Source organism: Acipenser ruthenus, chromosome 9 (genome assembly GCF_902713425.1).
Source record: "Acipenser ruthenus chromosome 9, fAciRut3.2 maternal haplotype, whole genome shotgun sequence".
NCBI lineage: Eukaryota > Metazoa > Chordata > Actinopteri > Acipenseriformes > Acipenseridae > Acipenser > Acipenser ruthenus.
The window spans coordinates 50,989,725-51,016,846 of record NC_081197.1 but is presented as its reverse complement, the minus strand read 5'-3'; the positions used below and the strand labels follow the sequence as shown (position 1 = coordinate 51,016,846).

General features: G+C 38.8%; 1 protein-coding gene across 2 annotated transcripts in view; it reads right to left on the bottom strand.

Annotated features, from left to right (window-relative positions):
* The window catches only part of LOC117405677 (amyloid-beta precursor protein-like), a 58,540-nt gene extending 32,921 nt beyond the window's left edge, over positions 1-25,619 (bottom strand). For both annotated transcript variants that reach the window (XM_034008920.3, XM_034008921.3), the window contains exons 1-4: positions 25,403-25,619; positions 6,551-6,718; positions 1,556-1,685; positions 1,110-1,222 (exon numbers count right to left, since the gene is read on the bottom strand). In XM_034008920.3, the coding sequence (XP_033864811.1) occupies positions 1,110-1,222; positions 1,556-1,685; positions 6,551-6,718; positions 25,403-25,462 (471 nt within the window). In that variant the 5' untranslated portion in view covers positions 25,463-25,619. The remainder of the gene's footprint in view (positions 1-1,109; positions 1,223-1,555; positions 1,686-6,550; positions 6,719-25,402) is intronic.
* Positions 25,620-27,122: the final 1,503 nt, after the last annotated feature.

Below are 27,122 nucleotides of genomic sequence, written 5' to 3'. Positions count from 1 at the left end.
ACACGAGTTGGAGGGGTGAGGGGCGGATGGTTGCTCAGTTTTTTAAATTGAAATGATTAGTGTTAGCGTATATTTTGTATGTTTCAAACATATTCTACCATAGCACTTCTCTTACACAGTCTTGTACAAGGGGTATTCAGTACATATTTTACTGAAGCACTACAGTCACTATAGGTACCCCCTCAGTGCTTTGGATACTTACTACTATACACTGCACCATACACGGCAGCAGCACCATATAGTGTTGCTTCATATAACACTTTGGTAGTGGATTTTAATACAACTTTTGTTTAAGTAGTATGCATTATACAAACCAAAAGATCGAATTTTAGATGCGAGTGACATTTAATGTGTGATTTATAGTATTCACACATTGTCAAACAGTTTCTGTTAACAGAGGGAAAAAAAAAAAAAAACACATAGTGCATGAATGGTGCCTGACGATCCTTCGAAGGGTTAAAACAATGTTCGAATTCCTGGCTAGCGAACAAACCTTCGAACACAGCCCTAATTTCTATTAAGAAATATTTTGAGTTTTAAAAAAATATATGTTTATCATTTCTTCCAGTCAAGGGTTAAAAAAAAAACAAAAAAAAGCCTTATTTACACTCACTTTCCAAAAAGCGTTGAAATAATTAACTGTATAAAATTAGCGAGAAATTACTTAGAATGGCAACAGAACTGCTCCTTGCTGCAACAGTTTTCTCTTGCTAGTTTCAACTGCTTTATTTATGATCTCGGAAAATCTGCCTTGGTCGTTGCGCTTGCTTCAGAATAGCTGGTAGCATCTAGTCAAATGCTCTAATCACAGGACCAACAAGGTAGTGTGTACATACATATCATTGGCATTTGAAATGACTTTGAAATGAGTTTCATCAAACGTGTTTAAGACGTTCTGAAGACAGTGCCTTCAGTAGATCAATCATTAGTTGCTCTGTCACCTAGATTCAAATACCTTCAAGAATATATAAGTCTTATGACAACAGGCTAAGCAATTTTCAAGAAATACCTAAGAGTGGAAAACGTCCAACACATTTGTATAGGCAGCTCTCCACTATACCCGTCCCTTGTGAGAGAGTGCCGAGTCGTGTGTGCGAGTCTGCCCTTACCTCCTTGGCGACGGTGTGCCAGTGCAGGTGGCTCTCACACATGTCCATACGCTCCTGATGGAGGAATTTGCACTTGTCAGGAACCAGCAGGGCGTCACTCACAAACTCTCCCACTGCGGAGAGATAGAAAGAGAAACACCATCAGCACTGGCCGTCTAGACTCATTGCAGCACTCTACAATCTACATGTTTAAAACTCTATTATGTGTGTGTTTGCATAACTATATATGGCTCTTTATGTACCAGGCTTACTGATAGACTCGCAGACACAATGCTAGGCAGCTTCATGACATTATGACAACTCCATCAATCAGTATGTCAACGCCTGGCTGTGTTGCAGATCATTCAAATAAAAAACAAGTCAGCAAGATGGAGCAATGCAGCTACGCGCATCAGCCATATTGTTAGAAACTGCATTTCAGATGAGAACCATTCCCAGAGTCGTACCCAGGCAGCGGTAGGGCACCACAATGTGAGGGTGGCTGCGGCACTGCTTGCGCCCCTTCTTGCACCAGCTCTGGATGGTCACCGGCTGGTTAGCCTCCACCACGTTGGTGATTTGAAGCTCTGGATACACCTGTGGGGCAGAGAAGACGACATGTTGAGATTCAGAAAGAACACATCCATCTTCCCCTGGATGTGCACTGCCTGCAGCAGTTAACTGCTATGATCAATTTCTTCCAGTACATATTTTTCCACACAGGGATTCACTCATTCGTTAGGTGATGTAGCATTCTTTCTATTTGATTTACCAGATCTGTCAACAACGCCGGGCTACGAATGGGATTTTAGTCGAGAATGAGTCATGTAATGAAAGGACTGAAATTACTTTGGGGAAGAATTGATGGAGAAGCTTTGACAACAGCTTATCTATCACCTTGCCACATGAAGAAATTTGCTTTTTAAATATACTGACTACATGTAGCCTTTCTGTTTTCAATATACACACGGAGTTACATTTAGCAATGAGATTGTCACATTGTTTTTGTCAATACACACTCTGCAACAATGCTCTCTGCCCTGGCTCAGTTCAGAAACACAGATAATGAGACACAGGAGGGCGGCTCAAGTGAGAAGTGTAGCTGAGACATGACTATCAATACATTTCTGAAACTGGGGTTTTGACTGCACCACCCCACTCTATATACCAGTGCAGCAGTATGGCATACTCCTTTTTGAGTGAAGAATTAAAGTAAATTGAGAGCCAATTTTCATGCTGACATTGGTGCCCTACCCAGAGTATAAAATCAGCAGTGTGCTGCACCAGTGATTCACAGACACTCCAAAACAAAGTGCACTGTTTGGTTTGGCTGAACTCTCGTAGCACTCCAGAGATTGGATTCACGCCTCACCATTTGGTTTCTTTTGTTCTGTGAAAAATGTAAGAGGCATGCAAGCTGTGGCCCAGAATAAAAACAAACAAAGCAGCAGGTCGAGGTCTAACTAACAGAGCAGTGTGGCCGTCTGGAGAAAGGGTTTTCACGATGCGCGGGCCCAAACCCAACTGGCAACAGCGTCCTTTCACACTCTGGAATACAATCAGTGGTAAAAGCAGTGCTGCGCTTTTAAACTATTACCTTTCTATTTAAACAGTTTAAATGCCACTACGTCACTGTTGAGGAAGAAAAACTTGGAAGGTAGCAAGGCTGGCCCACAGGCAGGTTATAGGGGGTGATGTTATGGAATGTCTTTTGGGATTCAATGTACTACAGTCTTCCCCATGACACGCTGGAGCTACCAGTCAAGTTTCACAGCTGTAAGTTCACTTTTGCACATATGATACCTAGAAAGTAAATAGACAGTTGGAGTTACCTGTAGATACTACCACTTTAAGATCAACGCCAATGAAAAAAAAACAAATGTCACTTTTTCCAAATGACAGCAATAAAGCAAAACACTAAATATAACCTTGACGCAACCAAAAGGGGTGACCCCAATAGAATAGGATTAGATTTATATCCACAAATGCGTAACAACGGCTCTTCAAGATGTCTGTCACTGCTCTATGCCTCCCTGAAGCACCGTCAGAACTGTGCATCAGCTCTCCAGTCCATGTCCCCCTGCTTTCACTGCAGCATGACTGAATCATGAGGCTGCTTGCTCATACTGATCGGGTGGGCTGGAATCAGCATGTGCTGTAAATGATCTCCCTGCCTCCCTGACTAACACAGGCTACTTGCTCCACTGCTGTGCTGTAACAATAAATTGTACAGCTTGACGTGTCCAGCGCGACTTACCCATGGGCACTTAACACTCTGCCAAAACCACAGCCAGTTAAGTGCTATAAACTGCCTTAGGGTAATACACACATATAAAAAACAAAAACAACAATGTGCTTTTACATCTACTAGACACCCAGTAGATTGCTTTTCACACTATAGTACAGCACTAAATATGTCAACACTAAGATGTAAAAGGTGCAGGCATTTCAAAGATTTTTTGTAACACCAAGCTTGTGTGTTTGCTTCCTCTTTTATTGAAAGGTCTTGTACCAAACTTGCTTGTATTGTAGTTTTTTTTTTTTTTCTTAAAACATTTCTGGGATGTAACCCTTTGATTTTTTAACTAATTCATTCTACAAATCTTCAAACTAAAACTGGTTGTGTGGCTTTGAATAGAAGGGGAGTGAGGGAAAGATACATTGCTGATTAACAAATTCAAAGTTTGTTAAAATTCCACAGAAAACTGTTGATTTGTCAACCAAACTACAGTCAGAACAATTCAACAGAAAAGCAAATGCCATTTTATTACGCAACAATCATTTCAACAATTTGTTAATTATCGTATTACACATTTCAAATGTAACACTTAGCCTTGCGGTTTCAGTTTAGCATTTCATATTTTTAAAGAAAAGTAATAGTTATATATTAACATAATATTCTAACTGTTGTGTAACAAAATAGCAAAAACCAAATCCAATTACCAAATTAACAATCAATTGAATCTCATTAAAGCGAACAAGTATCAATTAGGAAGAAATATTTTAAATGGCATAAACAAATCGAATTGTTGAAAAATCGGTAAAAACATAATCCACAGTTTCTTGTGACTAACGGCACTCGAAACATTTTATCTTTACCGATTCAACACTTATCCCTTACTTATACAGAGATTTAGAATGACATTTAAAAATCTGATTGAAGCAATCCCTAATGCAAAGAAAGTTACACATAAACACATTTAAAAATGCTAACAATGCCTGTTGTGGCTCTAACCAAATGATTTGGTCACTTATCAACCCCCTTAAACAACTGGCACTTGAGTTAAAGCTTAGAATAAAAATGTACATGTTTTTACATGTGCTTTTGTATTGTGCCATTGTAATGATCCAGCTGACAGGATGTAAGCTATCCCAGACCCTCCTGTTAGAACGGCTAGTAGCCAAAGTTCTAGTCGCTAGGCAGGAATAGATGAGAGAAAATGGAGGAGCTTGTTTACCTGGGTTGAGGCCTAAAACCCTGTATGATACGGCAATTATAAGTATTCTGTAAAGTGTGCTATTGAAAAGTGTATAGGCAGCTCCTGCTCCGAGTAAATGAACTGAAGTTATGGTTCCACTCAGCTCCATGGCTTACCAGGCACGTGATGAGGAAGTATTTAAATAGGCTGGTTAAGGGGATTGTACTGGGGCTTTGTATTAGAGCACCAGAAGGAATGCAGGTGGAAAAGTGCCTTAAAACAGTAACAATGAAAGACAGAGCCTTGGAAGGAGTGTGAGGGGATGAAAAAACAGCTTTGAAATGTGCAACACACAGGCAGATTTTATTTACAATGTTATTGCATCATTAGGTTAGGATTAGTACCTTTATTTTTGCTTAACAGTACTTATGTATCTCTTGTTTTATAGAGAGGAGTCTGCCTGTAATCAAACACTAAAATAAACTTGCCCTCGAATTCAAGCTCAAGTTATCATTGAATAACTCCGTTTTCCACTGCTTAACAAAGGACTGATGGAAGTTTTATAATCTTTTGTTGGGATAGCAAGTGTGCAAACAGGGTCAGTCAAACCTCTTTCACACACAAAACCCTTTTCGCCAGTCGTGTCTGGACTAGGTAATAAAATCGCTCCTCATTGCCTTCACAGTGGGGAACCAGTCTGGAAATAGAATCTCCGTAAAAAAAAGAATTTGCTTACACACTACTTTTGCATTAGCAAATTACATTCCATATGATAACCGAGTATGGAAAAAGACTGTTGGGGCAGGGTTATTTCATTTGGGAGTCAGGTTAATTCGCTTTCTGATTTTCCCCCCAAATACATTTTTTTGTGACGTCACCCTTTGATCTTTTGATTGATTCTACGAATCTGGTCCGCGGTGTCCCTTTTCCAGTGGGAACACAGCTTCTTTTAACAAACAATATAAATAAAAAATAAACCCTAGCTCCTGTTTTGAAGCGCTAACTAAATTTAACAGGATCCCTACCTTTTACACCTGTCTGACTTGTTAAATTACAAACAGATGTATTAGCTGAACTGATTGCCAGTCAATCAGTATTCTTGGATAGCTGTGGCATTCTGGGAGATATCATTTTTCATTCCTAATTTAAAACAGCAAGAACTACATATCTTTTTTTTCCCACCCACATTTTTTTAATGCCAACCTTACATTCCAGGTAAAGACTGCAAACTATTCAGGATCCTATGCATCTCCCATCTACAATGTTACCCCGTATTCTACCAGAAAATTAATTTCCACAAACACTCCCCTTCTAATTTGTATTTCTCCTCTCTTCTGGGCAGGTGCAGGAACAGCAGCAATTTTATCATCACTTAGATTTAAGATCTATCACTTAGGATGTTAGATTTAAACTCAGCTTTTGCATTTCTTTCCTGGCTTTAACCATTGTTCAAAAAGCTTACAGCTCACTTACATTTTGATTGAGTACTTCTCAAACTGATCGCTGGCAATGATATTTAAGGCCTCATCTGTTTTAGGTTTGGCAAAACAATCAATAACTTTACTCTCCTGATTCACAGTTCTGTTTTTTGGATTTTTATTTTTCTAATGCCACTTTCATGTTCTGCATCTAAAAGTCCTTGCTACTATGTTCACTTGCAATACTTTTGTCTGTGTAAGTGGGATTTCAAAACAAACTCAAAGGAACTCATGACAACATTCCTGCAATGTGAGAGTCAAACAATTTAATTGTTTGAACTGAGTGTAACAAAAGAGCAAAACCCAAATCCAATTACCAGTCGCCATCTAACTTTGCTGGGCCATCTTTACAAAGCATTTACCACTGCGCTAAGTTTACACTCATTTTCGTAAATTGAAAAACAAAGTGCTCATGTTCGGGAACTAGAGAAAAAAAATACGATGCATGAGTGAGATCTTAAATTGACCTTGAGAATGGTGTTAACTTAGCACAGAGGTAAATAGCCCTTAGGTTTCTTCTAGTTTTCCCTTCAGTTTGTGATTGATAGTTTTGAGGGATGCTCACCTCCTGGCAGTACTGCAGTATGCCCTCCTTGGTGCCGATGCAGCTCTTGGTCCCACTGGGGTCAGACTCCCACTTGCCAGTCTGCACGTTGATGTGCATGTTGAGCTTCCCACAGAACATGGCCACCTGGGGCTCGGCTAGCAGACCCACAGATCCATCGGTGGGCACCTGAAACAAACAAAACAGAGAATCCACAATTCATTCATTTCAATTCTGTAGCACTGCTTGTCCAGAGTCCAGCAGCAGGTTTAAAATGCAATGGTACAAGCATAACCATATCTAAACTGCATGAGCTGTACAAAGCCTTCAACCAGGTACTGTATGTGCACCAACCACTATAGATGTCTTCCATGTAAAACCATCAAGACCCTGCATGTGACACTTTCTCCTGTAGTGTGATCTGTATGGGTATTATATTCAATACATTATAAATGTAGCCTGTATATCCTCATATTTATTTGTATGTATTCGTAACAGTCCTCTTAAATACATTCCAGCAAGCTGAGGTGTAAGTGCTGTTTGTGTTCAGAAGGGGGCGCTCTTTTCTATAGGCAAAGACCCAACCATTATCCACCCTGTTGAAGCAAGGAGCCGCCTTTCAGAATGAAGATAATTTGAAATGTACTTAATTTCCATCTTCACTGCAGACCCCATTGCAATGTTTTTCTACAGATCATAAAATGTAGCCTGTTTCAGGTGACTTCAATTCCCTCACCCTGAACTCCAATATTGGCACGAGAAAAAATGGTCTTAATGCTACTCCATGGGCAGTACCAGAGTTGTGAGCATGAACTGGCAGAGCTGTGCCCCCCACACACCGGCCTAGAAATATTTGTTTTCAGTCACCGTCAGTAAATGCAGTGACAGCAGGCGAGTTTGTATCATGGTCCCAGGGCACAAAAACAAAAACCAAGATCCTGAAAGACCCATTACTGCATAAATTCAAATGTGTTCCTGTTAGTTGTTACAGCCCACTGAAGCAGACCCCCCCCCAAAACACAGAGGGAATTTACAAGACATGTTCAGTCAGTTACTTCCAAACTGCTCTGCAACTCCCAACTCCCTGATGTGTCTGACTGGATGATGGGTACTGTTCACAAAGCTTTAACTCAGGACTTATTTAAAAGTATTTTTTGATGGATAAAATCAAGTTCGATAAACTTGGAACCTCCTATGCTTAATTGTCAAATTGAATCAATTAAACCTGTGACCAGATCATAAAGAATGTATTCATTTATTAGTACCTATTACACCTGTAATGAAATGGAACTCCAGGACCAGAGTTAGCCAAAACTAGACCCTGTGACTCTACACATTCCTCTTGCCTACCTGTGCCTGCCTTGCCCCGCTCAGCTATTCCAGCTACCTGTCTGAAGTAAGGAGAGGTGCCCTCTCCCTCTCCTCCATCTTTAACAATGAATTATCCTGCTCATTGATTATGTGATCACAGTAATGCTCCACTAAGCCATCTTGAGACACTCATACTATGCAAGAGATGTGTTAGCAAATGGGATATTCATGACCTCTTTAGAAGAAAATTAACCCAACAATTCCTTCATACGACCACCTCGTTTTCAACCCCCCCCCCCCCCCCCCCCATTTTAGATTTTCAGGGGATGTTTTGGGGGAACCAGAAGTACTCATTTAGTTCTTGAACTACACATATACAATAAACATTATTCCAAATGTTCAATCACAAATGCATTGACTCAACAAATACTTTTGGTTTGATTAATCAAAACCTGAAAAAAAAAAAAAAAAAAAATCAAAATGATTTAATGGTTTTGCAGAGATTATAAACAGTTAATTTATGATTGTGTTAAATGTATAATAATACCTTTGAAAGCAGTACATTCTGCTGTAGCTAATTACTTTGTCACATGATATTAAGTCTCAAAGCAGTTTTAATGTCAGGAATTGATCCAGTTCTTACTACTTTAATATCCTTCAGTATTTATTGCAGTGAAAGCGCTTAAATGCCTGTTCTGTAAAACTGTCAGAGATTAGGTTTCAAAATCCCACAAATCTATACCGACCATGGCAAACTTTTGTTTTCCTTTTTGCCTGTTATAATCCTCTTCTCTTTTTATATTCCTCTAAAATGCAACATGAAGGTCTCAACCCCAAACACCCGACCCTCACCACCCACGGCCTGCCACCATGGCTCCTTGTCCCTTCCTCTTTATGGGCATCCATTAAACAATATCAGTACAACAACCTGAACTGTAATCGTATAGCAAATAGGGGCATGGAGTGAAATTATGTGAATATATTTGAAAGGGAGTTGGGCCAAATTAAACAGTTTCTATAATAAAATCATTAAAACACTTTTCTGTAAGCTGTCTAATATTTCTAGATTCCCAAAGGAATTACTGTAGGCACTAATTGAAACTGTACTACATCGCTGTAACAAAAATAGAGTAACAGTCATGGAAACTGTCATGGAAAGTCATTTGAATAACTGCACAACTCCCAAGTGTCCCAGAGCTGTGGAATGTATTGAACACCTGTGCCTTCTGCCAGTTCTGTTATTTCTTGATACTTTCTTCATAACGTTATATACTGTAGAGAATGAAGGTAGAAAGCAATGTTTCACTCGTTTGCCACAGAAATGCAGATAATGTGCTATACTGTTTGAAATGTGTTGTTGTAATGTACTTGTGTGCAAAAACATTGAAAGTAATTTGCATTGTATTGCTGTTCTAGCTGTAGCTGGGAATGCAGAGGGACAGCAGAATGTTCATTACTGTTTGTATTTAACAAAGTTGCCAAGTAAAAAAGAGGCTTGTTGAAGCTCCACACCATCTCCCTGTGACTCTTCATCTTTGATTCTGGTGAAGTGGGTGGTAAAGTGGTGTGGCCCACACAGAAAAAGGGACCCCACTACTGAAGAAACACTTATGGCATTTACCCAAAGGTAGTAAAGTGCCATTGATGACCAAACAAAAAAAACATTTCCAAAAATAAAAAAGAAAAGCCTTTTACTACCATTGCGAATCAAAACTTAAGATGTTTTGAGCACCTTATCCACAGTTTTTTTTTCTTTTAAAATCACTTGCTGGTATTAAAGTTTCCATTTCTTACATGTATCAGACATGCATTTCTGAACAACTACATCTGAATTTGTGGATGATCACAGAATAACAAATTATTTGGTACTTGTTACACTTAAAACATCTAACACCTTTTGAACTCTGTAGTTATGTTAATTAAAACACACATAACCAATAAATGACATTGCATGTCTCTGCAGTTCAGTGTACTTAGCCCTGAGTGTGTCTATCTGGTGTCGGGGACACATCAATCTGGGACTCGCAGGGCCCGTGGGACTTTCACCAGGCTAGGAAAGGGTCATTCTGAGATCCATGAATTATTTATTTACTGTTTGTTTAACAGATCTTGTTACAAATCCAAAATCATGCAGTGTTGATATTTCTAGCAATCAAACTTGATAATGATTTCTGTTCAGTTTTCAAGTAGCATAAAAGTACATGTAGATGAAGGCAGTTTTAATTATTGTGCATTTAAATATGTTATAAACTGATGGTTCCGTGATTTCATATAAATATTTCTGAAAACTCGGGTTATACAATTAAGCATCTTACACTCAACAACAACAACAACTGCCAGCTGTTTTACGGCTTCCAAGCTCAGTACCAGTTGGAAATGTTGACAAGCTGTAGCTCTCATCATTATTATTATTATTTGTTTATTTAGCAGATGCCTTTATCCAAGGCGACTTACAGAGACTAGGGTGTGTGAACTATGCATCAGCTGCAGAGTCACTTACAACTACATCTCACCCGAAAGACGGAGCACAAGGAGGTTAAGTGACTTGCTTAGGGTCACATAATGAGTCAGTGGCTGAGAAGGGATTTGAACCAGGGACCGCCTGGTTACAAGCCCTTTTCTTTAACAACTGGACCACACAGCCTCCTATATCATGTGAGAGAGTTCACAGCTTAGGTCTCGTTTTTGAGTCTATTCCTCTGTCATTGAAGGCTGCTAGACTGAAAGGGGTGGTATCGTTGGAAAGCTTCCCCGCATGTTAATTTCATATTGAGGTTCAATGGTGCAGTGTTTTTTTTTTTTTTTTTTTAGTCATCTATGATTACAATATATATAGCAGTGACCAAACATGATTTTTTGGAAAAGTGTTTTTTTTTTTTTTTTTTTAAACACATATTCTCATCTCTACCACATATAGTATGTCTGATCCTGTTGCAACTTACATAATATGAAAGGAAATTGTGTGGCCTTTCATTTGATATGTTACATGCATGCAGTACAAACTATCCAGTAGGTAAACATACATAAATGAAAACAGTGAAAAACCAGCGGAAATAGGGCTGAGTGTAAAGAGTTAAAAAAAAAGAAATGGAGCGCTGGTTAAAAAGAAAAAGCACCTTTCATCTGCTGTATGCAAAAATGTCACGTCAGGCAATGGCAAAAGCAATGGAGAGTGCTCTGTCTCACAGTGATGAACAGCTGTTAGGTCTCCTGAAAGCAGCTTATTTTAAAGCAACACCAGTGTGAATGATGATGCAGTAAAATATATATGCAGAAGTGCCTTTTCTTTTGCAATTCCCCCCTAAAATTTTGGAATCCCACCCCCATTGGCTGCAGCATTGGGGGAAAATTCCCCCAGCACACAAAAATGAAATTCAAGCCCTGCCTATACACTCTGTAAGGAGTTATAAGCTAGTTTTACATTTTAACTTAAGGAGAGGTCAAAGGTCGCAGGCAAGGTCATTTTTGGATAGAAATATGGTTTCCTATATGTGTTCCATAGTAACCTTTAACCTACCTGAACTTTGTGTAAAGGAGTTATAAGCTAGTTTTACATTTGACCGAAGATTTTGAAAGGTTTTTAAAGAAATGCGCCAGGCAGCCATATTGGTTTATGCACAAACAACATTTTTGAAAAAGTCAATTGTATTGACATAGGGATAGTGCTTGTCAACTTTGGAGTTAATCAAACAAACCATTTTTCAACTGAAGCGGTTTTAAATTTAAGAAGAAAATGTAGGTCTGGCAGCCATCTTGTTTTACAAAAGAACACAATTTTTCCCTATTTGAATTCCATTGTCCCCAGGATGATGCCTAAGAAGTTCAGAGTTAGTTAGTTAAACGGTTTTCAAACAGAAGCAGTTTGATGTTTGGGCGCGTTTTGGCGAATTTGGTGGAAGCCATTTTGATAGCAGAATTTATCGCAGCAACCTCTGCTTCGCGAAGTGGGTTTGGTTGCTGATGACGTATGAAAGTTTCAGGCCGCCATCTTGGTTGACGCAGGAGTACAATTTTTTTAACTGTAATCTACAAGGGATGATACCTACCACGTTTTTTTTAACTGTAATCTACAAGGGATGATACCTACCAAGTTTCATGTAGGTCTGGCAGCCATCTTGTTTTACAAAAGAACACAATTTTTCCCTATTTGAATTCCATTGTCCCCAGGATGATGCCTAAGAAGTTCAGAGTTAGTTAGTTAAACGGTTTTCAAACAGAAGCAGTTTGATGTTTGGGCGCGTTTTGGCGAATTTGGTGGAAGCCATTTTGATAGCAGAATTTATCGCAGCAACCTCTGCTTCGCGAAGTGGGTTTGGTTGCTGATGACGTATGAAAGTTTCAGGCCGCCATCTTGGTTGACGCAGGAGTACAATTTTTTTAACTGTAATCTACAAGGGATGATACCTACCACGTTTTTTTTAACTGTAATCTACAAGGGATGATACCTACCAAGTTTCATGTTCAGTTTAATGGACTGCAGTGCTCAGGAAGTCCAGGAGCAGATGGGATCCCTGTCTGAGGCAGACATGCCAGCCTGTGCTGCTCCTACCACCCTCACGTCCTGGCATGGTGACAGAACCTACAGGCCCCTTCAGATACAGTACTAGAAACTATCCTGGAAAAGATTCAATCAAATTTCATAGATGTCTTTCACCATATAATCCTTTTTGCTTTCAGTTGAATGAACTAGATCCAGACTCCGCAGACCCAACAGTGTGCGTCACGGTTCAGTAGCGCTCTCATACAGCAACAGCAACTCCACCCATTACCTCATTGCTGAAGATTAGATGACTTCTTCCGAGTAGATATCACTCTTGCCCCTTCAGAACCCAGTGATAGAGAAGCAGTGTTGAGAAGTTCTTGGGCAGTTCTTTAGTGATACTGCAGTCTTTGCAAATACACTTGAGGACATCATATTACTTTTAATATGGGCATTTCCATATTTATTTCCAGTACATGCGCTTCTTTGGGATTCAGCTGCAAAAATGCATAGAGCCCTAGCTGTACAGTGTATGGCGCTACAGCCTTGACTCTCAGATGTGACTGTGAGCCACTCTTCTCAATAACTAATGCTGTCAAAACATAATAAAATTTATAATCTCTTACGTGGTCCTGACTCGGAGAGGACCCATACTACCGCAGTGCAGTGAACGATTAACAATCTGTTTTAGATAATAATTAGGTAATAATAAACAGCCTATACTATTATACTATTAGAAATGTTTCAGTTCATCTTTTAAAAGCCTTTGATCATCCAATTGGACAAAAATATATAAATTCTGAAAATAAATAACGCATTTAAATACAACACCTGCTTGCCCCCCCCCATAGTGAGTTTATTTTCAGATTTGTGTTTTGGCATGAAATGTAGCAAGACTGTCACAGGGGCAAAAAAAAAAAAAAAACTGCCTTTGCAATCTTTTTTTTGTTTTTTTTTTGTTTTGCTGCAGGAAAAACATGCATACACCTGCACATTTCAAATGTTATCTTAATTTCCAGTTTACTGTCAACAATGTCAAATGCATACAGTCACCACGTCATTGAAACATTTTACAGAACTATAAGATAAACAAACAAAAAGACAACGAAAAACATGCTGAGATAAGAGATTTCAAAATGAATGTACAAAAGACAGGAATGGAAACAAACAAAAAAATAGCGTAAGCTTGCTTTGAATGCTACAAAGACGGTTTTAAAAAAATACCCTGTGGTTTTTAAAGTAAGGAAACCTCCACGTTAAACTACATGGGTTTGCAGATCAGTTATAGTACATCTTGCAGAATTTCAAATGAAAATGCAAATACTATGCTGACCCAATGAGATTTCAATTACAAACTTAAGCAAAAAGCTGTTCTGCAAGATCACCATGAAGATAAAGCTTAAATTAACTAACCATTTAGATTCCAATCGTTTATTCTCGCCCATACTGTACAAGGTGATAAAAAAAAACTTGGATAATACAGTACAGTATCTAGTCTGTTGTCCAACCGTTTAATTTGTGGTTCATGTCTCATCTGATGTAGTGTCCTGTACTCACGTGCAGTCACAAAAACACTGTATTTTTGTGGTCCCATAGTAAATCATTTTTGTAATATATCTAATGATTGTGTGCAGTTTGAATATGTCGTCGGAAGCATTAATGTTTTGGCTGATCTAACTACAGACAGGCCATTAGAAGTAAAGAGAGGCTCCTGAACTCAGTTATTCAAACCACTCAGAATAACTGAAACACCATAAAGAGTCGAGGGAACACTGAATAAATAAGAGAGAAATCATTGGAAGCTACTTGTCACAATGGTGATATGCTGCTTTTTGGCAATCTATTATTATTTATTTCTTAGCAGACGCCCTTATCCAGGGCGACTTCCAATTGTTACAAGATATCACATTATTTTTACATACAATTAACATTTATACAGTTGGGTTTTTACTGGAGCAATCTAGGTAAAGTACCTTGCTCAAGAGTACAGCAGCGGTGTCCCCTACCAGGGATTGAACCCACAACCCTCCGGTCAAGAGTCCAGAGCCCTAACCACTACTCCATACTGCTGCCCAATCTACAATGTTATCAACAGTGGGTCACAAAGTAAAATTCCCTTTGTCTTTGATAAGTTTAAAAGGCACCAGACATCATTATTTGAATAAGCACTTTCGTTCTGGCCCAGGTTGTTTTCTTATTCTACACAGAAACACTAAAGCTGAACACAAAGGCTTTGCTGTTGGAAGTCTGTTCAATTTGACAGTGCTCCTGTGTGGCAGTGAATCAAGAGCAATACTGACTCAGTTTAATTGCTGTCTGTTCTTGTCTGAGGTATTAGGCAAGGAGAATTAGAGAGAGAGCTGTCTGCACCTCTCTCAGAGACCTACAGAAAGAATAATGGCTCTCTATTCCTCTCGCTAGTAACAGTATGCAGAGTAATGGTTTTGTGTTTCAGCCCATGCATCACACTACACACACAGGTATAACTGAGTAAGCTACTGTTTCATTTGATTCCTATAGCTCTTGGTGACACCGATGGCCATATATTATTCTTTGTTTAAAAAAAAAAAAAAAAAAGGATGAATAAGCCTGTAACACACAAAACACTGAAATGGAGAAACTTGATGGTCGTGTTGGGTATTAATTAGGTCCACACACACACACAGGTGCCTGAGAGCACACCTGTCTTCGGTAGAGTCTGCTCTAGTCGGGGTTGCTGTGAAAGCTCTGTTGAGCTTTGTTTAGAAGCAGCGCTGTTGCCCTCCCATCACCAGGCAAGGGACAGAGAGGGGCTGGAAAGAGCTGTGCTGAAAAGATTCTTTGTGCTGGGGAATAGAGAGGAGACAAAGACTAAGAGAGAGAGAGAGAGAGAGAGAGAGAGAGAGAGAAGGGAGGGTGGAGTGGAGGGAGTCTCCGGACAGCAGAGGAAAGGGCAACAGGGCTATCAAACCTGACACTGACGACGACACACTGCCAAAATGCAGCAGTGGGGTTCATTAACAGCCCTAAGGGCTTCCCAACACCAAATACAGCAATGTAGTCTAATAATCTTAGGGCCACTGAATCCAGCCACTAACTGGTTCCAGAAGGTCAAAGTGGCAGATTGACATCCATTTCTTTATTGCTTCTGTATGTAGCAGCTCTACTGCAAACTGTGTCATGTCATGCCCTGGACAGATAATAAACTGCCCAGTGCACATTTACTTCCCAGACACTGATGGCAGAAACAATCATCTGCCTTGAAAAGATACGGCTGTGTCAGGAACTAGTGACGTGGATCAGTCCCCAGTTGGCCAAATAGCAGTCTGTAGATGAGCAGTGGTGGGACTAAGACATCTTGAATCCATGTGCACGCCACTCGTAGTGTAGCAGTGCTGCAGAGTATGTGTGTGAGAATAACTGCATGTTTAAATGGGCCTTAATATTCCACTTGAATAAGATGCATTAGTTCAATGTAATATTGAACCCTTATTACAGTAGATTAAATCACAGCTGATTTTACAAGATGGTCTTTGATATTGTCTTTTTTGGGGGAAAAGCCAATATGATAAAAATGGACAGTGTACCCAAATTTAACTATTTATTGCATGGTCTCCCTATTAAAGATCCCAGGAAAACACTTCTAACAATTTCAGAATGGGAAACATCCCAGCTTTCACTTGAGAATTGCAGAGGCCTGTAGATGGAGGAGGGATAGGAATTCCCAAATTAATATTCTACACTATGAGTTTTATATAGTACTGGTTCTAGTAAACAGCAGACAGATTGCTCAGGCCACAGATACTGGAAAGGAAGGCCACCTGCAACAGCTCTGTCAGACCACAGGTTTAGAATGGAGACCCACCCGGAATAATATACCAGCTGTGCAATTACACACATTAACCATGGAATGCCCAAATCTCATGTATTCCTAGAAAGCAACCTGGTAATCTATAGGTAACTGGCAGCACGGTAATGTGTGAAAGCCCCAATTGCAAAATTGAAAACTCTTCTGTTCCCAAATAAATTCCAACAAAAGGCGCTGCTCAGTGAGAAACTGACCAAAATAAAGAATCTACTTATCAAAAACGCCTTAACTGCAGCCTGCTGTCCAAATGTACAAATGGTCATTCAAAAATGGATAATTTTAACCCTAAAATCTTCAGGGAAAAAAATAAAAAAATAAAAAAATAAATGTACTATATGTGCTGACCCAGGCATTGGTGCAGTGAATGCAGCCCTGTGTACAGTTCTGGAATTCACCACGGCAGTGTGTGCACTTGAGATTGCAGTGTGTTTTCACATTAGGAAGTGGGAATCTGTGCTGGGCAGATATCTAGTGACAGGACACTTAACAGCTTCCTTCACTCATCAGCTCTGGAAAGCACAAGAACGGAGTTCAGGAGGAGCTTGGGAATAATGGAATGTGGATCCCAACTCAGGAGACCAAGTCCCGAACACATTTACTAAACACCATGCTGTATATAATACACATGGCAGTATTTGCAGCCTTGAGGTTGTATATACCGATATACTGGAGGGAATGTGTAGCCGGATGGATTACAAAACCAGTGTTCCACTCTTTGAGAATAAATCTGTGGCTACAGCAGGGTGTCCACTTCAGGGAACAGCAAATTAAAATACAAGAGGATTTCCCAATAAAGAAGCTGGAGTAGTTTGCATTGGGGTTTAACCTCTTTCTGCGTTCTGTTTTCATGAGCTCACTGGAAGCATGCACTAAGAAGACAGTACAAAAGACACACGGCAGGCACATCAACAAAATAGAACATAATTAACACTTGCAAGACAGGAGGCTTCTTGCTGGTTTCCAATCTGTTTGTGCACGCAGGTAGTTAATTCCTGGACCCACAGTCACAGATAGCAGCCTCGTTACATTTATTACGTGCCATGGATTCTGAAAAAGCTTCCTGAACACAATATTACATGTGAAGCCCTCTAGGCAACGTGTTAACTAAAATACATGTTGCATTTTTCCATTCGGTGATCGGGTAATAAATTAAGTAAGTGCCTGACATATGGCAAGGAAATAATTTCTTCAAATGGAGATCACAGGTCACAGATCTCATTACAGGCGTGCAGGTTTTTTTTTTGGTTGATGTAGTGAAATTCGCACCACGTGTTCTCACAACATTGTAAGCCTTCTAGCAGTTATCATTTTCAGCCCAAATACTGAATACAACTTGGAAAAGGCACAATGCTAGTTATAAAGACACATATGAAATATTTAGGATGTTATGATTGCACCTGCTTTTGAAACTGCAGGTTTCTTTTCTAGATTTAAAGTTCATCAGTAAAAGTGGCACTGAAGCTAATAAAGGGACTGTACACCTTTACAGCCAAGTACAATAGGTCTTACTTTCTTGAAGCCCAAACACCACCACACCTTAAATACTGGAGCATTTATTTTTCTTTCATCGGCCATATACTGCACATTTATTATTATTATATTTTTTTTTTAAATACCAACCACTCTAGGCGAGTTGCGAATTCCCATAAAGGCCAGACTTAAATGCTTTATACTGTAATTGAGTTGCTGCCAAGGCTGCTGATGCTGATCTGGAGAATGAAGAGCCGTACAATGCTGCTCTAATGGAGGGGCTGTGCTGCATCTTGGATGAGCAGGTGGAATCCCGTCACAATATACCGGGACTGCTGCTCTAAACACTAATCTTGTTTTGAAAAGCTGCAGTTGCTAATCACTGGGAAGTGCTGTCTGTGATCGCTACTGGGCTCAGTCACTCCCGCATGACCCGGGATTAGCTGTAACCTAATCTACTGTCGCACTGAGGGTTTGTTTCTTGCATCGATCATTGTGGAACAGTATGAAAACAAGGTGCAAATAATACATCATCCGGGAGGTCAGATTCCTAGGTGATGGGAATAAAACGCACCTTGCATTACATTATCACACAGCAGCACACAGGAGATTGTTTTTTGTTGTTTGCATGGCGATGATAAAAAAGGGGGGGGGGGGAGGGAAGAAAGGAGCAGGAAAAGGGAAGGTGCAAATTAACAAACAGAATCATTATGGTCACACATGCCTGTGCTAATTTAGCTGTAAAAGCTTCTAATTTATGATGTGGGGAAGGATCTTAGGCACATGGGATTGCCAATTACAATCAAGTTGCTGATTGCTATTCATTCCACTACTGCTAAAATACTACAAGAACTACAAAACACTCTACCTTCATTTACGAGGTGTCAAGAACAGTTTGCAGAAACATCATAATTTGAACTTTCATCTGCAGTCTGGCTTGAAAAAGAACTAGTATTTTAACCTGGAAATGTAATGAATGGAGCTTAGTTAGGATTTGGTGGAATCTACTGTAATGCTCAAAATGCTCAAAATTCCAATTTATATTACTCAAAATGGACTATAATATAATATTACAATTTACCTAGACCTGAAATTGAAATTGTACTTGTATCTAAAGTGTTGTTGTAGAATGTACAGCATACAACATACGCTGGTCTCTTTAAACTATCACAAAAAGCGATCAGAAAAATATAAAACCGAATAAAGGGGACACTTTCTCTGTACCATTGCACCTGCTGTACCCACGTATATGCTACTAGTTTGTGTCTGCAGTCACGGCGACTCCCAGGACTTGAAAATGACAGGCTTCGTCCCAAGAGGTTTTCATGGCAAAGAAACTGTTTTAATATCAAATCAGTCCTTTAGGGCAACAGGGAGGAATCAAGATTAACCCTCGTTTTGCATTTAATCAAACTGATTTCCCCTGTGCAGCAGCCCACTTCTGATGCACAGGCTCATTTTCTGCTGTTGCTTGGATTTTTATTACACAGCTGGTCTGGGGAAGGGTGGAGGTACACCAAGGTCAGGTCTTTACCCTTTCAGGTCATAGAGCTTGGATGCAAAGCCACTCCGTCTCGTCCACAGCCTCAAATGTCTCAGGTATGTTACAGAAGAATTTGGAGAGGAAGGTCTTTTAAGGAACTATCACTTGACATTAAGAAAATAAGCACTCTAAGGTTTACTTATCTGTTCACTGATGATTTGCTGGTCTAAAAACTGTGCAAGACACTGTGTTTAACAATCTACACAAATTGGTGTTTAAAAAGCTAGTCTTTTTGACTATGACTAAAATGGCACTTGCCATACCTTTACAAAACCTGGTGCTAGTCAAGAAAACGTCTTTGGAAAAATACTCGAGTCAATACATTTCCACACTTCTGAAAACAAACCTGCCTTTTCAAACAGTGACCCTGTAGTAATAACTCAGTAAATAAATGACTACATTTCAAAGAGATTATCCATTTAGGTCCCTGGCCCCCCTCTCTCTCTCTCTCTCTCTCTCTCTCTCTCTCTCTCTCTCTCTCCTCTCTCTCTCTCTCTCTCTCTCTCTCTCTCTCTCTCTCTCTCTCTCTCTCTCTCTCTCTCTCTCTCTCTCTCTCTCTCTCTCTCTCTCTCTTCTCTCTCTCTCTCTCTCTCTCTCTCTCTCTCTCTCTCTCTCTCTCTCTCTCTCTCTCTCTCTCTCTCAACCAGTGAGCCTCTGAAGCACACAACAATGTGAAATTAGGATCTTAAACTGCATTTAGAGGAAGGTTGTGTGGGGATTCTATGCTAATTAAACTGAACGCAGACACCGAGGAAAGCAGTTAAGGACAGCCTGGATTGTTTTTCCACTGCAGAGCTGAGCCGTCTTACTGCTGTCACATGCAATGAAAGACAGTTGTTATTAATTAATTCAGCTTGCCAAAAGATGCACAAACAAATGGTGTTCAAAATAATGATCAATGGTACAGCTGCATCTTGTATCGCTATATTTTGTAAATATATTTAGGAACATCTTTATAATCCACAAATCTTACTGATTATAAGCGACTTACTAAAGTTCAATTAGTTCTGTGAAGGGGAAAAAATAAAGGTTTTAAAAATACGATTTGCCAAAGACATCCTGTTTAAGGAAATTTGTTTTTTTGTTTCAGTGCTTAAAAGAAAGGATCTGCACGAGGAGCAGTAGCTGTACGTATGGTACAGCTGTACAGTATTGTGTTTGACTATTTTTGTAAATAAGTTTAGAATTGTTTTATTTTTGTACTGTTTTCCAGGACTCCAGATCTTCCTGAACAGAAACTAGAGTCTGCACTTCCTCAGCGTCCCAAGGCTGTACTTTTCTCTCACCACACTCACTGCCCAGAGAAGAGTGTCCTTGCCTCTTTTTAGGTTAATGAAATCTTTTATAACCAGCTGTAAACAACATGAACATTTACTAACATTTCAAAATGTTAACTATCTGTTAATATGCTGTTAACTATCAAATGTAATTCACAAACAAAATTAAAAAAAGTCAGACTGCACTGTACCTGCAACTAGTTTTAGCTGTTATGTATTCACAGACTGGTGACATTAATGAAACTCATTCTACTGTACCCTGATAGTTTTATCAAACAATTTAACTAGTTTATTTTCAGTCTTTATGGATGAAACTCAATAAACCCTGCATGAATATTAACTACGTTCAGTATCCTCAACTAGCACTCGAAAATACTGCACTGCAGACACCCTTGTATCGAGTACCCAACATGTTTTGCATCCACTTTAGAGCAGATGGAAACTAGGTGTTTTTACTCCACTTCTCATAGTAGGATGAGCAAGGTACTTTACCTAGATTGTTCCAGTAAAAACCCAATTGTATAAATGGGTAGTTGTATGTAAAAAAAAAAAAAAATAAATGAATAATGTGATATCTGTATAATAATGTATAATGTGATATCTTGTAACAATTGTAAGTCGCCCTGGATAAGGGCGTCTGCTAAGAAATAAATAATAATAATAATAATAATAATAATAATAATAATAATAATAATAATAATAGGATTAGGCTACATGGAAATAATGAGTTGGATACAGTATTTTAATCAATTTATTTTTTTAATTTACTTTGAAATTGCCATTATCGGATTATAGAATAGATCTGCACAGGGTATTAATATACAGGGTCAGATACAGGTACCGGTAGTTACTGTAGAATGTCCACAGTTAGCAATTGCAGCTTTATGTCACACATCCTGAAATCAACCTGTAACTGCTGTTTTCACAAGGTTTAAAAAACTAAAAAATGCTGAACCTGACAGTATTGACCAACAAACCAAGCAAGGATGCTAATAGGAGTAGAAAACTAGGGAGCACACAAATAATCTACAGGCAGCCCTTTATACAGCAAGTCGGTGGAATCAGGCTACCACAAAGCACTCACAAAACACCCACTAGCTGCCTGCTAAAGGACACTCAAACTGGCTTACTGGACACCAATACATCCAAGAGGACAGATAGCCCCTGAAAGAAACCTATATTGATTTCCAACTTTTTTTTTTTTTTTTTTTTTTAAAGGTAGACCAAGCAACAAATGCTGATTCCATCTTGTTTGAAGCGCTGTTTCTTTGGTATTGTTTCAGTGGTCGCTTAGCAACTTGGATCCCAGTAACATACATCCCTACCCCCACCCTTTCACAGTTCACGTGCCTCATTCCTCATGCAACACTGCTTGGGCTACAGAATTTTAAACAGAAGGGCTGTTTCTGGAAATTAAAATCACCCCAGGCATTCTTAGTGGATGAGCAAGGTCAACTGTAATATAGTGATTGTTTGGGTATCTGGGTGGACCTGTAATTTACATGTATTTTTACAGCTCAGTTACGGGATTTAATGTCCCAATTTTGCTCATTCAAGAGAACCGATCAAATACTGTTCTGGTGTGATGACGTGCAACGCACCACAACAAGAATCATTTTTCCTGATCTTACTTTAGGTTCTTTCTTTTGTACGATCAAATCAGAAGAGAAAAAAGCAAAAATAAATAATAAAACTATCAATGGCTCATGTCCCATTCAAACTGGAGCCCCCTGCTATTAAGACCAGTCCCATGGGTGTGCACACACACAGGTCCTCAAGTCTGTCCTGTTTTACAGCTACTTGATAGAATTGATACAGGAAGGGATACCACACTATTGACCACCATTGTTTCAAGTTTGCATGACAAATACGGGCCCTAAAGTGTTATTTTTAACCCCTGTGTCCTGGAAGTGAGAAGGTTGCCATGTGGTGTTTCATTATTAGGGAAGACTATATAGCAGGGCTGCTGTTTTATTGTCTTAAACACACATTTTGTATGAAGCAAAGTTGTAGAGTAAAACCTAGAATAAAAACTTTAGTGGAGTAGAAACATTTTGACAAAACATGTTTTTCAACAGACACCAAAAAATACTTTGTTGAAACACTTTATTCGGAGTATCTTAAAATCAATTGCCTTTCCTCTTAGTAGCTTTACTAATATTAGTACTGGTCCCTCTTATTGCAGAGAGTTCAATTGTTTTTTTTCAGTATATGCAAATATTTATAACACAAGGCTATAAACTGCTGCAACCTAGTACTTTTGCTATAGATTACATTGTGTGATTGCAGCTGCTCTAGAATGAAAGGGTCACTGATAATATGGCTAGCACCAATAAGAGGTAAGACAATGGATTTTAGTACCATGATTCTTTAAAGTTATGAATGGTCCAAAGTGCTGTGTAACCCTGAGTTCATACACTGGTAAAGGGCAAGCCTGAGGAGATTAATTTATTCACTATTATCCTCATAGCTGGGTCCCTACACCAGAAAGACAGATGATAAACTTTGAATTTAAGGCCCAGTTGAAACCTGGCTTCTTCCTTTCCAGGATGCCATGGCAACATGGGTAAGGAGGGCCATGTCTTTGTTTCCTTCAGCAGGTACAGGTTTCACAGTATTCAATGTAAAACAGTTACAAGGTTTAAAATTGAAACATTCCATTACAGCAAGCACAGATACAACTCCATCTGAACAGCGGCTGAAGCCAGGTGTGCTCTATAGTCTTTACAGCTGGGTAAAGATTGATTTTGGAAACCTCAGGGATATAATGGAAGGTTAACACAATCACGAGAACCTCTGTACCTGGCAGAGTCAAATGTCTCCAGCAGTGAGGGCAGTATACAGGTTAGATCTCATTACGATTTGATTAAGGGCAAGAAACGGCTATGATTTCCATACATTCCATGGACTGTATGACCTTGGTAGATCTGTGTGAGAGGGGAGGGGCCTCAGCCGCTCCCCAACTAAAAAACAGGGTAGGAACAACACAGGACAAAACTGGGAAGACAATGCTGCTGGGTTATACCCCTGGTTCATCATTTTGTATACAGTAGTTTATTTGCTTTTAATACACAGCAAAAAATGGTAATAAAACACTTTTAAAGCGCTTAAATATATATATATATATATATATATATATATATATATATATATATATATATATATATATATATATATATATATATATATATATATATCTCAAGACAATAGGATAATAAACACAAAAGAAACATAGGCAAACAAAATGTTTCACAGGCAGTAGCTGGGTTTTTCTGTGTAAAACAGCCCAGTCTCTCTCACTCCCAGGTAGAGTCAGTGGTGTACAACAAATCAAGCGTTTTAACGCCTGTATTCGTGCAATTAATTCACACCCTTTCACCCCCTCCCCTCCTCCTCTCCCTTTGCTTCTCACAGTCAAGCAATGTAATATATCCCTACCCTAATCCCTATGGATACTGGCTGAATTGTTATTACTGTATTATTAAATGCATATAACGTGGGGGTTTACTCATAAATCTCATGAATGATTATTCTGATCTCATGAGAGATTATTATTATTACTGTTACTATTTTGACGTATATTTTATATGTCCGTAATCTTTTCCCCCCCATCTGTCTGACCCCACCTAATACTGTGTGGCAAAATACCGATATGCACACTCTCCTTGTCCTAACATTACCACTTCAACCCATCTTGATTTTTAATAATTATTTTTATTTCACCCCCGACAGATGCACCCTAACCATGTCTCGCAGCTCAATCATCATCCCATCTCAGCTGCCTACTCACTCCCTGTGCTAGCAGTTTTTATGTCACTGCCCCTTGCTTATACATACTTACTGCAGTGCAGAGACGCCATCTTCTTTCTGTCTCCCTCTCCGCCTCTCCTTTGATCTCCTCCGGATAAAAAATAACATCTCCCCGCAGAAAGACAACACACCCGTGTAAATACGCAAACTCCTTTGCAGTATATAAAAAAGGTTTCCTACAAGTCTATCTAACCAGACAGATGCTATCTCTCTTTTCCAGTCTTTCCACAATGTGGAAAATGCAATGAAAACAGTCAGTTTTGTCAAAAAAACACACACGTCTTTTTTTAAAAATATATGTAGCTGCTACTGTTTATCAAACTGTGTAAAAGGAGAGAACTTCGAATACAATCTCTTGCTGAGTTTCAGATTGTAACAGATTCCGGTTGATTGATAGGAACTGTAACCGAACGTTATTAGAAAACACGCAAATTCACAGCGCAGATTATTTAGGATTTGCATCTGCCCTATATACAATGAATACAAGAGGTGACCAAATCTGTGCATTTTTCTGGAATGTCACAGAAACACCATATAAAAATCGCATCTGCAATTTCAATGCCAGTGGATCAATCCAACCACAGCAATTAATACACCATCACAGAATAATTACAACATGATGGAATAATTATATATGTTGTTTATTTTGGATCTGCAGATTCCCCTTTGACGTAACACCATCAATACATACACGTATAGTTTTTTAGATAATAAAAACCATACAAAATAAATGAACGACGTTTCAAAAACATCTGCAGATTTTCATAAAAATCTGCAGATGTTTTTGAAACATTATTATATATATATATAAAAATATATATAAAATATTTCCTGAACGCGCAAACATTCGAATTACAGCTTTTAGGTCATCGCTTAAAAATAAACCTCGTCTCGCGAAAGGTCTTAATAGACTGAGGCATTCTGTTCTTTTTTTTTTAAATAAAACATGTACTCCTGTATATAGCTATCTATCTATCTATATTACAGCCAAAGATTAAATAAAGAAATGTAAAGAAAGCTCGCAGTGTCTGGATTCTTCATCTCACTTGCAAACTAATCGTCATCAGGAGAGTTGTCTTGGCTTTACTGACTGGAATTGCATTCCTTAAAAAACAGGTTTATTTTTCTTTCTTACCTCCAAAGCCAGAGTCAAAGTAGCCACTAGTAAAAGCAGCAACGCCGAATGTTGCAGCATGGTGTTTCCCAACGGCGGTATGTCCAAAAGTTCGAGGTTTGACTGGGGGAGCTATTTGCTGGGTTCCCGTATACGTGTATATATCTCTGCTCTCTGGAAGTATCGCTAGGGTTTGTGATGGAGAACGAGCTGGGCTGGAACAGCTGCTTCAGGCTCCACAGTCACCTGATCAGACAGGCAGAGAATAAAGAATTGAACGAGGAGGGGTGCAAGACCGACACTATACACCAATCGCCACTTGGTGTACAATGTAGGCATTACAAATACGTTTTAGAATTCCTGAAATAAGTTATGAGAACAACATTTTCAGAAATTACTTCTTCACCAAGAATAATTGTAGTTATACCACTCCCCTTTAAAGTGTTTATTAGATTTTTTAAAATTATATTTTACCTTTATAAATATCTATGCAAATTAAATAGAATGTAAACTACAGTATATACACAACGTGAACTATACACATAATGTGGAATGTTTTAGAAAATAAAATAAAACCATTAGTGTACATACCAAATGATAAATTGATTACAATATAAACCGTCAAATGCAAAATATGTAAAAAGACAATATTAATACAGTAGCATATAAATTAATGGCATTACATTGAGTTTAAGAATTTTCTTCAAAGTCCCTTTTTTATCCTTTTCATTTTTACTTTGACTCAGGTAAAGCCCATGTTTCCTGCCACAACACAATTAGTTTGCTTCCTATGTTACTGGTAATAAATAAATAAATAATGAAAACATTTTCCTATGTGAAACACTGGACTCCAGTGCAAGGCTCAGGTGGGGTTCTAGCACCTGCAACAAGAAAGGAACTTATGGGCTTTACCTAAGTCAAAATAAAAATCACATGATCAACAAAAAGCAATGTTAATGTGCTAGTGAGATGGAAGGAAATGGGTTGAAAACACTGAGTATTACAACCCCCCCCCCCCCCCCCATCCATCAATAAATGCATAAATAAATAAATCATTCTCACGCAACCAATACATTATGAGAACATGACTGACATGAAATTATCTTGTTGGAGATTTAATTCCAGATGAATTTCATTCTGCTGCCAGCTAATGCATATTCTTAAATGCCACTCAGACAGTAATCATTGCTCAGTTTTAAATTAATTCGACTGGCTTATTTTATGATAACCAGATGCCAATATAATTTGATTCCTAAACCATTTCAAGTCTCTTTCTATTTTTTAGTCTGCATTCACAAATTCTATTCTATTCATCCAGTCTGCTAAAAACTGCCTGAGTAAAAGTGATCTAGATTCAAAAAGCATTCACTCAGGATTATCTTCCAAACTAGCTTGTATGAGGTTACAGTTACTGCCCTGTCCTCAGGCAGGACAGTAACAGTTTAAGGTCTTGGGAGTTTAACCAATGGCAAAGTCAAAGATCTGCCCTGGTTTTGCAGCTGTCCAATCATTAGTGAGCAGAGGTGGGACATAAATATGCTAGCAGCTAGGGTAAGTGGCGTAAGAATCGCTGATATTGCTTATTATATAGACCATTATTGAGAATTATAATGTATTGATAACTTCAAAATAATAGTTGGAATTACTATTTACAATTTTGTTTTTTATATGTCATCAGACGACGGAGACTTGATCGACCACTTTGTGAAGTAAAGAACGCAGAATGGATTTTGTGTACAAG